Source organism: Pipistrellus hanaki, assembly GCF_964339955.1.
Source record: "Pipistrellus hanaki genome assembly, chromosome: 16".
In the NCBI taxonomy this organism is placed as follows: Eukaryota; Metazoa; Chordata; class Mammalia; order Chiroptera; family Vespertilionidae; genus Pipistrellus; species Pipistrellus hanaki.
Window position 1 is genome coordinate 10,675,176 of NC_140518.1, and position 13,714 is coordinate 10,688,889.

Here is a 13,714-nt window from a genome sequence, read left to right on the forward strand (position 1 = left end):
CTCTGTCCACTGGCTGCCCGGAACCCCCAGCTTTGCTGGGCCTGGGAAGTCCTGCTGCAGTCTAGCCACCATCCCCCGTGACATGTGGGTCTGAGGCGGAGGAACCCACAGCGGGGTGCAGTCCAGCCTTCTTCCGAGGAGCGAACGGGAGCAGAGCTAGGAAGTGGGGGTCCTAGGGGATCCCCAAGCCTTTTCTCCTCTCTGGCTACAGGGTCCCATCGAAGAGTCAACAGTGAGAGTGGGGGTGGGAGTGGGGCTGCAGTGGGGCCGGGGGTCGGAGGAGAAGGCGTCTGAGAGAGAGGCCACCAGGGCTGGGGACTCTCAAGGCCTTTACCTGGTCCTGGCTCAGCCCCTCCCACCTGAGTCTCATCTCCATCTGCCACCCCAACCTTCCTCAGGACCCCCCCCCCCCCAGGGGAGGTGCTCTCCCGCCCCCGCTGGCCCTGCCGGAAACCTGCACTTTGGGAGGATAATGGCTCCCAAAGGCCCTTTTTGTCTCCGCTAAGCCTCGGAAGGTGAGGTTGGGCCAGCTCCTTCACCCGCTCAGAGGATAATGAGCTCTCTCACCGCTAATTGGCAGGTGGCAGCCTCCCTCCACCCTCCTCCCGCCACTCTCCCCGCCCGCAGGTGGGCGGCTCAGACCTGGGGTTAACTCGCCACCCTCCCACCCATCACCCCAGGGATGAGTGAGGGACAGTGGACTTCTGTTTCCAGGGGAATTCTGGGAAGGGGCTTCAGACCCTGAGCCCACGCCCAAGAATTTCTCTTGGCAACACAACACGCACCAGCCCCTCCTGGAAGGCAGACAGGGCGCCAGGCATTCCTGTGCTCACCCGTGGGAGCTGCTGGGTCCCCAGGGAGCTGTGAGTTTGGTGGGGGGGGGGGTAACAGTTGGGAGGGGCAGCAAGCCAAAGAGGTGGATTCCCCAAACCACGCAGCCAGTGGAGTTGCGCAGCTCAGTCAGTCAGGAATGACACCCCCTCTCCCCCCGCAACTCACAGCACCCCAAGGAGGACTTCAGGAATTCATTCCCTAAATTCGTTCCCGGGAGAGGTCTGGCCCCTGACCTCAGGAGGGCCCCAAGCAGCTCCAGCCCGGTGACAACGGAGCCAGTGTTTACTCCGAACAAAGCACCGTGGGGAAATGAAGGCTGAATCAGAGCTGGGCCGGCCCTGCAGCCGGGGGGTGGGGTAGGGCGTGGGGGCAGTAGGACATGTGCACACATCTAGGAGAGAAGCCGAGCAGGCCTGGCGGGGGCAACAGGGAGGGAACAGTCTCTTCTTATGAAGGTTCGAGTGCTGGAAGGCTTTCCGGAGGAGGTGGGATCCGAGCGGAGCTCTGAAGGACGGGGTGAGAATCAGTTAGGCTTCAGGGGCGTCTGGGGACTTGTGTTGGGGGGAGGGGGACACCCCAGCTGAGGAAAGGAGGGGAGCAGGAAAGGGTGTGTGGCTGGAGGACACGGGCAAAGCAGAGGCGCACACTCTAGGCCAGGTTGGGGCTGGGACTCCCTGAGCCTGGACTTTATTCAGGCAGAAGTCGAGGAGCCTCTGGAAATTAGGGAGCAAGAGAGTAGGCAATGGAGAGCCTAGGCTGGAGGTCTTGGGAAGATGGTTGTGATGGCCCTGGGGAGCCACACCGCTTGGGGGCGATGACAACAGGGACATCTGTGACTAGCGGGGCCCCAGTCCCCCCCCCCCCCCAGGGCTCAGCCTGAGGGACAGGCAGGCACCACCAGGAGGCCAACCCAGGCAGTGGGGGAGGAGAAGGAAGGGGGCAAAGCAGAAATAGAGGGGACTTATCACATGACTGTCCCATCGGCCTCCTGTGGCCCTTGGAGTGGGCACTAGCCCACTCTGGTCTGGCCCTTGTCGGGTGCAGAACACTAGATGGCCAGCAGAGGGCGATGGTGAGCCAGCATTCTGGGGAGAGCTCTCTGGAGGAGGCAAACCCTTAAATTCCGTCACCTCACTCTGCCTCTAATGAATCAGGGAGCTTTGGACCTCTTTCTTTGGCCAGCAATAAAACACTTATTGTATGTCGTTATTAAACGAACGTTTATTTACCATTACTGTATTCCAGACACTGAGGGGCTTTTATGACCCCGTGTGATAATGTGAGTTACCCACCCGCCTTGTTCGAAGATGAGTTTTTAGAGAGGCACAGAGACGCTAGGGGTCTGGACTAAGGTCACACAGCACACCACAGTAAGCGGCACACGTAGCAACACAACAGGACACCGTCCCTGCAGGCAGAGCCGGGCCCGAGCAGAATGTCCTGTTGAGCTTTGAACAGAAAGAATCCAGCCCACAGCCGTAAGCCATCGTGGATATGCGTGTCCACCTCAGTATGGCGGGGAGCGGGCAGAGGGGAACAGAGCTTGGCCTGGCTCCTCCTCCTCACCCGGGGCCTGGGCCGGGCTCAGTCAGGCTTCAGGGGTCCCCAGGCAGGATTCTCCCATCGTGGCAGCAGCTGCCGCCTGAGGCTGCCTCTGGGTGTGGGGTCTCCACACCCGCATGGGTCTGGTCCTGACTCAGCCCCAGGGTCCCGGGTGGCTTGGCCTCCCCACCCCTCTGAGCTCCCGCTGGCCTCTTTGGTGGACTCGCTGACCTCCCAGGCCCTTCCAGCTGGGCCCTCGCAGGAGGCACAGACAATCAGCTCGTTCTTTGGTGAAAGGGCCGGGGCGGTGGCGGGTGCGTACGAAGACAGTTGGACTTTGCTGCTCTTGGGAAATCCCAGACGGAATGTGGTGTGGAATCCAGAGGGACCCACTGACCGCATGAGGTCCCCGGGCCTCGCTGCCCCCTCACGCCGGGGCACACACGTGCACGCAGGCACCCACTCCCCTCCCTCCACCAGAGGAAGCATCGAACAGCAGATGCTGGCCCTGTCCACGACCCTCCTGCCTCTACACAAGAACAGCCTCCTGTCTGCTCTGTCCCGGGTCCCACTGTGCCCCCACCCCCGCCCGCCCTCACCCATGAAGAATGCTGGGGCCCCCGGGAGCCATGGCGGATGCTGACAACGAGGGTCAGTGTTCTCGCCTGGGCTGGGACCACCCACCTCCAGGCCCTCCCCCTCCCCGTTTGCAGGAAGGAGCAGAGAAGGGCAGTTTTGTGTCATGAAAAACTGGGGGCCCGGAGGCAGGGTCCAGGGGCCCTGGGGTCCCCTCCCCATGAGCCTTATTCCCCCCCCCCCCCCCCCCCCCGGGAGCTGTGGGCCAGCGGCTGGAGCAGCTCTTCTCAAATGCCTGCTCTGTGACATTTCAGGGATGTGGGCGGCGTTGCCAGACCCAACAAATAAAAACACAGTACACCGAGTTAACTATGAATTTTAGGTACACAACAAATAAATTCTAGTGTAAATAGATCCCAACTTTTGCACAGGACACAGTCATGGTGAAAATATTATCCATTCTTTGTGTGACATTCAGATACAACCGGGTGTCCTGCATTTTGTCTGGCAGCCCTAGCTCTGTGCCAGGTGGATGCCAGGGAGCCCGAGGGAAGGATGCCAGCCTCCCGCCCTCCTCCTGCCCACCCCCGGGCTCTGGTGCCTGCCCGGTCCCTTTCCCTCAGCCCTCCCAGCTTCCCACGTCTACCCACAAACTCCTCCCTGCCCTCTCAGCACCCCCATTTCACTCCCCAGGGCATCCTCTCCTCTGAACTCACCTCTCTTCCTCTCCTCTGTGGGGCTCTGGGCCTGGCAGAGTGGCAGCGGGTGTGGTGGAGACACCCCCTCACCCAACCTTGGGTGCTGACGCAGTGAGGCCAGGGCAGGGGTGGGAAGGCCTGAGGAGTCCACGCTGGCAATGACTTTGCCAAGGAGACAGCAGAACCGGGCGCTCTGACCTAGGCCCCCCTTGGCAGAGAGGCAGGCTGGGTACAGAGCCACCTGAGGAGGTGTGAGGGAAGAGGGGCCTCCACCCCACGTACATTCCCCTCGCCAAGCTCAGAGTCACCAAGAAATGAGAATAGAGGGGGCATTCTGTAGGGCCAGACCCTAACTCCACTTAGATCAGGAGACCGGAAGATCCTGTCCTTGGGGGCCAAAAAGGGACAAGAAATGATGAGAAACAAGGACAGGGAAAGAGGAGAGAGGAGAGAGACCGGGGAAAGATATACTGGCAGAGAGAGGCCAAAACGTTGGTGAGAAAGACACACACACACATAGGTAGGAAATCAATGGAAACGGAGAGAGAAAACCAGAGTCCTCGGCTGAGACGAACGGACTAAGGAAGAAAGGAGAGACAGAGATGGGAAACAGAGGGGTACATGGAGAAATGGAGAGAAACTGAGTGGAAACTGAAACAGGAAGATGGACTGGGAGGCCTGGGGAGCGGATGAGAAGAGTAAACATTGAGCAGAGATAACAGGCCTGGGGGAGATGGGAAGCAGAGATAAAGAGGACAAGAAAAGGGGCCCAGAGGGGACCGGCTGTCCTTTCACGCGAACTTGGGGATAGCTTCCAGGGGAAAACCGGATTTGAGACGCAGCAGGAGACATCTCACAACTTAAGGACGAGCACGTCCTGGAGCCCTCCCTTTCCCCCAGGCCCAAGCGCAGCTCTCCACCCTCCATCCGGGCTTCATCTCTCCAGCTCCCGCTCTGCTCCCACAGGTCTCATCCTGCGCCCATCACCTCCGAGACGGCACCCCACCCCGTCCATCAGCCAGCTCCCCAAGGTGGGAGCGTGAGAGACCCAGGTCCCAGGTCCCAGGTCCCAGGTCCAAGCCCCGCGGCCCCTCGCTCCTGGGAAATCCCGGGCTGGGCGATGCTGCCACCTGCCGGCGGGATCGGGGAAGCACCGCACGCCTCGAGGGCCGGGGCGTGGCCGCGGCGGGTGGGAATCCCGCCCCTCGGGGCTGGGGCGGCCCGCGCGGGGTCTCCCCAGGAATCCGGGCGGACCGGTTCGCCGAGCCTCCCCCGGCTGCGGCTCAGCCCCATTTCGGACCCGGAGGCAACTCTCCAAACTCTGGGGCCTTAACTGCCCCTGCGGTCAAAAAGAGGAAGTGCACGTAGGCAGATAGGGGTCACGGTTGTACCGAAGCGGTGCTCCTGGTTCTCCTGCCCCAGAAGTCAGCCAGGCCCCCTCCTCCTTCCTTCTTGAGAAAGAAAGAGAAAGAGAGAAAGAAAGAAACAAAAATGGGGGGGGGGGCACTTTCCCCCATACAACACCCTGAGTCCACTCCGGAACCTCCTTTCCCCTCACCCTCTGCCCCGCAGAAGGCCAGGGGCGAAGGGACTTCCAGGGTGTCCCTTCGCATCCTCTCGCCCCCTGTCCGGCGCAGCACCCCCCCCCCCCCCCCCCCCCCGCTTAAGCCTGGGCCCGCTTAGAGGGGCGGGCACTGGTTGGGAGTTGGGAAGGGGTAGCTTAGTAGCCTTGAACTGACCCCACAATTTTCCCCGATTAGTCTCATCTACTTCTCAACTAATCTCATCTGCTTCCCAATTACCGTCACCAACCCGGACCTCTCCCCTCTGCTTCCCGCCTCCTCCCTGCCCAAGTCCGGCTGGGGAGGTGCAGAAGCCCCGCCCCGCCCCGCCCGAGGCGGGTCCCCATAGGTGGAGAGACGTGGGAGAAGTCGCGGCCCCGCCCCTCCCGCCTCTCCCTCCTCTTCCCTCCTCCCCTCCCCTCCTCCCCTGACACACGGAAGCTCAGTGGCCCCAACGCCAGGATGTCGGACGCCTGGGTCCGCCGCCTCTCCCCCGCCGTGCTGGCCGGCCTGCTGGCCGGCCTCCACCAGGTGAGCCTTCGGGAGGCAAAGCTTTGGAACTTTCAGGGTCCGGGCTTGGGGGGTCCCGGGCCTGCTCCCGGAGCCGGGTCACCACCTCCCATTGTTAGGGCTTCCTCGTGACCGCACGCAATGAGCCACTTCCTTTCCCGTTTTGCTGGGGAGGTGCAGGTGGGGCAGCCGAGGGAGGCCCTGGAAAGGCCGGGGCTCCTTCGCCTCGGGGGGGGGGGGGGGGGGAGGGGCTGTGCGGTGACTCTGACCCCCGCCCACCCCCTCTGACACCTGGCACCTGTGCGCCGGGGGACTTTGACCCGCACCTTGGCCTTGGGTAGTCAGTCCTTCCCGCTCCCCGGTGCGTCAGAGAGCCGCGACTGTCTGGGGCTCAGGTCTGGACGCCTGGCTAGCCTGTCCCAGCTCTGTTCCTCCAGGGCTGGTGACCTTGGGGAGGTCCTGGCCGTCTCTGGACTCTGTGTTTGCTTGTCCTCCAGGGAGAGCTGGCTCCTAGGCCCTTTCTAGGAGTGGGGGCAGACCCCAGCCCCCGGGGGGGATTTGATCAGGCTGCTGACCCAAGGCTGGCTCTGTAATCTGTGATTCTGCGAGTGGGCAGCACACCCTTCTCTCACACACAACCCTCTCTCACACCCCCCTCTCTCACACCACCCTCTCTCACACCACCCTCTCTCACACCCCCCTCTCTCACACACCCTCTCTCACACACCCTCTCACACACCCCATCTCTCACACACCCCTCTCTCACACACCCTCTCTCACCCTCTCTCACACACCCCTCTCTCACACCCCCTCTCACACCCCCTCTCTCACACCCCCCTCTCTCACACCCCCCTCTCTCACACCTCCTCTCTCACACACCCTCTCTCACATACCCTCTCATACACCCTCTCACCCTCTCTCACACCCCCTCTCTCACACCTCCTCTCTCACACACCCTCTCACACACCCTCTCTCACCCTCTCTCACACACCCCTCTCTCACACACCCTCTCTCACACCCCCTCTCTCACACCCCCCTCTCTCACACACCCCTCTCTCACACACCCCTCTCTCACACACCCCTCTCTCACACACCCTCTCTCACACACCCTCTCATACACCCTCTCACCCTCTCTCACACACCCTCTTTCACACACCCCTCTCTCACACACCCTCTCTCACCCCCCCTCTCTCACACACCCTCTCTCACACACCCCTCTCTCACACACCCCTCTTTCACACCCCCCTCTCTCACCCCCCCCCCCTCTCTCACACACCCTCTCACACCCTCTCTCATCCCAGGGAAGGGGAAATGCTGCCCAGGGCTGGATGGGAGGCTCTGGATACCTGTGTGCGCCTAGAAGACAGGTTTGAACCAGGCTGGCTTCGCTGACTTTCAGGGCCGCTCTGCCCCGAAGCCCTGGTTCTCCTCAGGCCCTAGGCCTCAGTCTGTGCCTCACAAGGCTGAGCCTCCATCCTCTTGTTGGTTCCTCCCAACAGCTCAGGGGGCAGGTGCTGCCACTGTCCCCGACTCTCCTGTACGTGAGGTGAAGCCGTGCTCTGGTTAACCACCGGTGCAAGTGCTCAGAATGCCTTGTTGGTGGTTTTATCGCGGGAGCCTCATCGAATGCACCTACACACACCTAGATGGTGTAGCCCAGTGGTGGGCAAACTGCGGCTCTTTGGCCCCTTGAGTGTTCTAACGCCACTTCTTCAAAATAGACTCGCCCAGGCCAAAAACCGACTTTTCTGCATGGGCCATGAAGTTTCAATAGCACTGTACATGCGCACCCGCACGTGGTATTTTGTGGAAGAGCCACACTCAAGGAGCCAAAGAGCCGCATGTGGCTCTCGAGCCGCGGTTTGCCGACCACTTATATAAACAATTTAAAAAACGGTACACCTGTGCGGGGCATTAACCAGGAATGGAGCTTGCAGGACTGGAAGTTGCTCTGCTGGCTATGGCATCACTAGACAACAGGAATTTTCAGCTCCATTAGAATCTTACTGGAGGCCTGGTGCACGAGTAGGGTCCCTAGGCCTGGCCAGCGATCAGGGCTGATCTGTGGGGCAATCAGTGGGGCGATCAGGGCACCCACTTGCACATGCCTTGGCTGACCTGGTGCTGCCCGCTTGCCGGCCCTGTCCCCTACCGCCACCAGTCACCTCCCTCTTCAGGGCCACTCCCACTCACCTTGGCTGGCCTGGCACCACCCGCTGCCACCAGTCAGGGCCTGCGGGCTGGGGGCAGCTCCTGCATTGAGCATCTACCCCCCTGGTGGTCAGTGCATGTCATAGCATCCAGTCGTTCCACTGGTCATTCTGCTGTTTGGTTGATTTGCATATTAGGGTGATTGATAGATAGATAGATAGATAGATAGATAGATAGATAGATGGGACCACTGTTATCTATATGGTCTGTCATTGACCAAAACGTGCTTATGCAGCACATGACTGTAACCTGAGATTCCTCAAGTTCATCCTGACACTTGATAGAACTCAGGCTCTGGACCACCTCAGACAAGACCCCCCCCCATCCCAGACCACCTCAGACAAGACCCCCCACCCCCACCCCATATATGCGGGAAGAAGATCTGAGAGAAGATCTATCCCTCCCAAACAGGAACTCAGGGCAAACTTAGTAAGCTGTTCATATCTGTTCTGCTTATCTGGGGGCCAGCAGAGGGAGGAGGGGTAGGGCCTGGGATCTGAAGGGGAAGGGGCTGCCACTGAGTGTCTGGACCCCTTGGTCTTGTCCCCACTCTGCCGTGGCCCCTCTGTGCTGTGTGCCCTGCCCCTCCCTGGGCCCACTTGCCTCAGGGATTCACTGCTGCTCCGGTCCCCACTGTCCACCCGTGTGAGATGCTGGCACATGGGACTGCACACACAGGGGGCTGTCAGGGATGCTCTTAGCTCCGCTGCTGTTGTCATTAGCAATTGTAATGTTACTGGACTATTTCAAGAAAAGGTCTAAAGATAGGATGGTCTCACCAAAGTTAACTTCTTTTTATTTTATTTTATATTTTTATCTATTTCAGAAAGGAAGGGAGAGGGAGAGAGAGATAGAAACTTCAGTGATGAGAGAGAATCATTGATTGGCTGCCTCCTGGGGATCGAGGCCCAAACCCAGGCATGTGCCCTTGACCAGAATTGAATCATGACCTTCTGGTTCACAGGTCCATGCTCAACCACTGAGCCATGCTGGCCAGACTTAACTTCTTTTTAAAAAATATATATTTTATTGTTGTTGTTGTTTTTGTAGAGAGGAAGGGAGAGGGATAGAGAGTTAGAAGCATCGATCAGCTGCCTCCTGCACACTCCCTTCTGGGAGAGTGCCTGAAACCAAGGTACGTGCCCTTGACCGGAATCGAACCTGGGACCCTCCAGTCCGCAGGCCAGCGCTCTATTCACTGAGCCACACCGGTTAGGGCCGGCCTTACCTTCTTATTCTTGAGCCCTGGCTGTTTGTCCCTGGGAGGCTGGGGTGACATAACCTCCCAATCCCTGCTCTGTTCCCATCGCTGCATTCCTCCCCAAACCCGGGCTGGGAGCGGCCGGGAAGAAATGAAGCCAGGTGACCGACGAATGCCCTTCCATTCTGCCGATATTGTTGGGTTTTCAACGGTAACAAAACAGGCCCAAATCCCTCCCCTGTGGAGTTTATGCTCTACCCAGGAACACACAATTAACACGATAAAGGAACACACGTGGCATGTTCCATGTTGATAAGAGCTAATGCAGAAACGGGAAGGGACTGCTTTGGGCCGGTGGAGTAACTTTTAAGTAAGAGGGTCAGGAAGGAAGGTGCTGGGGCAGCCTTGCAGATACCTGGGGGAAGACTGTGCCAAGCACGACACATCGTTGCTATGAATGGGATGGGATTCTGGACAGACCCCTGCCTGCCCCACAGAACTAGTACAGGAGAGCTAGGGAGATGGGCTGGCTCCAAGATCAGGGCCTGGCGGCTTCAGAGAGCGAGGAGCCCTGCCAGGCAGGGATCTGAGGGACGGATGGGGCTCAGCAGGCCACGAAGGCGTGGGGAAGAGGGCTGGCCTGCCCCTGCTTGTCGGAGTAAAGCAGCGGGGTGTGTGCCGGGAACTCCCAGTGGGTGTGTGTGTGCGAGATGGGAGAGGGCAGCTGAGGCTGGAGGCTGGGGGCCAGGGCCCTCCAGCCAGGTGGCTGGTCATCGGATTTTTGTGGGAAGGGACTCTGGTGGCAGCAGGAGAGTTTAGCGTCCTGAACTGTAGATGTCAGAGGGCGTGAGCTTACAGACTTGGGGAGCAGCGAATGAATGTGGTGGGGGGAGGGGAAGGAGAGGAAGGAGAGCTGGGCGCCCCCAGCCGGCAGCCAGGGCCCCCATCATGGACCTGGGGGCATGGCGGAGTCAGGTGGAGAGCAGGCTACTCCACTGGGGACCTGGACAGCATCCAAGTTTACGGCCCTAACTTCTGCCTCTTTGCTTCCACAGGCTGCCGCAGGATGTGGCTCCTTGTAAGTCTGGGGTTTGGGCTGTAACTTCCAAACTGGGGAGGAGGCACCCCACACCTGTCCTGCCTGCCTTCGTGGGAGGGAATGCCACATCCATCGCCCTCACCCTCACCCGCTCCCCTTCTAGCCAGAAACCACCCCACACACCCCTACCCAGAGAAGGAGACTGCTCCGCCCGCTCCCCACCAGCCACCCCGGGGCCGGGGGGGCTTCACACCATGGGCATTCTGAAGCCGAGCCCCCCTCCTTCTTGCCACAGTCTCAGGCCCTCTCCCCTCTGAAGGGACCCTGGGGGGGGGGGGGCAAACGGTGTGGAACCTTCATATAGAAATGCCGGGAAGCCTGAGCTTCTGGAGAAGGCGGGTGGCCTATGGGCAGGAGAGTCAGCACCGCGTGTGGCAGGAACTCCGGCTCCTTCTCCCTCCTCCTCTGTGGGCTCTCGCTCCTCCTCCGTTAGCTCCTGGACACTCTCCACTTCCCCTCTCTCCACTCTCAGTCCCTCACCCCTGCCCACTGAGGTCGGCAGGACTCTCCTTACACCCATTTTGTAGACGAGGGAAGTGAGGCCCAGGAAGGAGCAGGGCCCAAGTGCACAAGGCCTGTAGTGAGATGCCCTTGGACCTTGGTTCTGATCCCCAGCCCAGAGGGGGCCCCTGCCCTCACCCCACAAGGGGCATGGCTCGTGTCTTGAGTGTCTGGGTGCGTTTGGGGGAGACTGGGTTCTTCATCTTGGTAACAGCAGCCTCTCTCAGCCCCACAAGTCTCTGCCCCGAAGGATTCAAATGCTGTGGAGACATCTGCTGCCGGGTGAACGAGGTGAACGGGCTCTTCTCCGGCCCCTTTAGGTGAGCCTGGGCCAGCGCCCCTGGGCACAGCCCTCTGAGGGGCCTTGTCCGCACAGGACAGGCTGGCCTTCCTGGCCTGGGGGCGGGTGCAGGGCAGGGGAGGGAGGGATGGAGGGAAGGAGGGAGGTGCGGCGGGGATGGCTGAGGCTCAGGATGATGATGGTGGTGGTGGTTCCTCTCCCAGGATCTTCATCATCATCTTCCTGGTCTTGATGCCCATCATGTGCATGTGCGGCCTGGCCAGGAGCTTCTGCCGGAACTGCAACGAACAGGAACCGGACCCCCTGGTGGATCGCATGAGGCCCCCAGTACAGCCCCCCGTCACCCCCACAGAGAGGGTCACCGTGGTGCCCATCCCCGAGCCCCCACCCTCCTACAGTGAGGTGGGTGTCCGTCCTGATTTCCGCCCTGCCCGTGGCCTCCTGCACCTCCCCGCTGTCCGGCTCTCTGAGCAGCGGGGACGGCGGAGGCTCCTTACCCCGGCGAGTGCCCTGCAGCGGCACTGGGCCACCCCTGTCCCTGGTGCACGCGGGTGGCAGTGCCAGCGGCAGGCCCTGAGCGGTCTCTGTGTCTGTCCCCGCCTTTCCCCGCAGATTATTCTGAAGCCGGACCTGGGCCTGCCCCCCATGGAGCCGCCCCCTCCCTACAGCCTCAGGCCTGAAGACCATCCTGGGGGCCCCAGAGGCATCGACAACCCAGCCTTCTGAGCCACCTCCTGCCGGGGATCCTGCCTCCGCCATCTCCTTCCCGACACCTCCTGGGTCAAGCCAGAGGCACCTGGGGCCCCCGAAACGCCCCCGCCTAGTCTGCTACCTCTCTGGATTTAACTTATTGCTTCTCCTGGCCCCGGCCCACCCCAGCTGACTCTCTCGTCCCAAAGGCTGGGCTGGAGCAACAGTGTCCAGACACACACACACACCCAAGTTAGAGGCTGCCAAGAGGAAAGTGCCAGCAGGTGGAGGGGACTGGCAGGAGGATGGGCTGCTCTGAGGGGTGGAGAGCACCCGCTTCTCAACGGGCAGCAGCTCTGAGATGTGAAGGACACTGTGGGCGTACCGAGGGCGTACCCAGGAGATCCGACCGCGGGAGCTCTGAGCTGGCTCCAGTTCTACCAGAATGGAGAAGGCCCCACCCTACCCCGGGCACACATACTCACTAAATTAGCTCGCTGCTGCTGCTGCCGAGCACCTGCCTCTGGCTACGTGTGCAGGTGAGCCCAGACTCTGCTGGGACACTGTGTGTGTGTGTGGGGGGGGGGGGGGGGGTGCCCCCACACACACATTCTGCACCCCAAATCCCACCATTGATGAGTCTTCAGGGACCATGTTGACAAGAAGCCTAGGAAAGTACATCCGGGGGCCACCCTCCGGGAGAGGATCTTCTCATACGCTTTGGCTTCCCGCCCCGGGAGGTCTCTGGGTGCTACAGAGCCTGGACAGGCTGCCGGGGTGCAAGTGGCCGGTGTGTGCTTCCACACCTCGTCCTCCCGCTGCTGTCCTGGGGGGCCCGAGCCCAGCTCCCTGACTCGCCCTGGGGGAGGGGAACAAGGAGTCCCACCATCTGTAGGGCTGGGCCTCCCAAGACCAGCCCCACCCTGGGATCTCCTGGAGGGCAGACCCACCCGTTTCTTCCAGTCCCTTCTGTGCCTTTAACCCTTCAGAGGAAGGCAGTGCCGCTCAGAGTGCCTGGGGCTGGGTCCCGGGGAGTCTGTAGCAGAGCACGGGGTTGGCGCATGCAGAGTGAGCGAGAGCATGTCCGTGTCTCGGGGCTCCGGCGGGCAGGGCTCCTCTGCACAAGGACCTTGCAGCCCAGGAGTGCTGGCCTTCCCCCCCCACCCCCCCAGAGGGCCCGGCGGCAGTGCTGGCCAAGCTCCTGGCAGGCCCCGAGGTGGAACTGGCCCTGGTGTGCGGCTGGGATGGCTCCTCCAGGCCTCGCCTAGTCATGCCCAGCCTTGGGGCATCAGGACCCGGGCAGGGGCAGGGCACAGCCGGCCCCCGAAAGGCCGGGAACAGGGGCTGAGCGGTGAGTTCCTGCTGGAGGCGGCCTCAGAGGGGGCGCAGTTGTAAGGAAGTTTTTACTTTGTATGCTTTAGCGTTGTTTGTGTTTTTACCATGAGCAAGTATGGCTTTTACCAAAGGAACAAAAGATTTCTTCCAAGGAATCAGCGTTGGAAGTTAATAAAGACTCACCTTGTGAACTTTGATCGGCAGTAATTCATGTGTTATCAGCCCCGCGATGAGGAAGAGACTAGAAGGACTCAGTCATGTGATGCACTCATGACATATATGTGGCCCAGGGAATAGATACGCAATGGACATGGGAAAGCCTGGACGCCACCAGGCATGTGAGGGTCGTTCGTGAGACCTATGCAGACTGACCAGGCACACGGTGTATATAGGATGTCTGGCTGGGTGGGTGGGTGGGTCAGCAATTTCACAATGACTGAGAATTTCATGCCTCTTGCTTGGTTTGACAGTTCAGACCCAAAGAATGAATAATAAAAGGTGAATCACTTCACCTGGCCGGCCCGTGGGGCTCAGTGGCTGAGCGTCAACCTATGAATCAGGAGGTCACAATTTGATTCCAGGTCAGGACACATGCCTGGGTTTTAGGCGTAGTCTCCAGTAGGGGGCATGCAGGAGGCAGCCGATGATACACTC

The 13,714-nt window shown here is 60.6% G+C and overlaps 1 protein-coding gene across 2 annotated transcripts; it reads left to right on the top strand.

Moving 5' to 3' along the window:
* The first annotated feature begins 5,630 nt into the window (after positions 1-5,630).
* TMEM92 (transmembrane protein 92) lies at positions 5,631-13,263 on the top strand. Of its 2 annotated transcripts, XM_084863656.1 has the most exons (5): positions 5,631-5,743; positions 10,190-10,212; positions 10,962-11,054; positions 11,239-11,437; positions 11,648-13,263. In XM_084863656.1, exons 1-5 carry the CDS (start codon positions 5,675-5,677, stop codon positions 11,759-11,761), a joined length of 498 nt encoding a protein of 165 aa, XP_084719782.1. In that variant the 5' UTR covers positions 5,631-5,674; the 3' UTR covers positions 11,762-13,263. The 2 variants fall into 2 exon arrangements, with proteins under 2 accessions (XP_084719782.1, XP_084719781.1); XM_084863655.1 differs by lacking the exons at positions 5,631-5,743; positions 10,190-10,212 and having other exon boundaries at positions 10,252-11,054.
* Positions 13,264-13,714: the final 451 nt, after the last annotated feature.

Excerpts from the sequence above, each read along its gene's own strand:
- TMEM92 (XM_084863655.1), top strand. The coding sequence starts at position 10,819 with ATGCCCTTGGACCTTGGTTCTGATCCCCAGCCCAGAGGGGGCCCCTGC. Across the intron at positions 11,055-11,238 it reads CTCTTCTCCGGCCCCTTTAG|GATCTTCATCATCATCTTCC; the intron begins GTGAGCCTGGGC and ends TTCCTCTCCCAG. Across the intron at positions 11,438-11,647 it reads CCCCACCCTCCTACAGTGAG|ATTATTCTGAAGCCGGACCT; the intron begins GTGGGTGTCCGT and ends CTTTCCCCGCAG.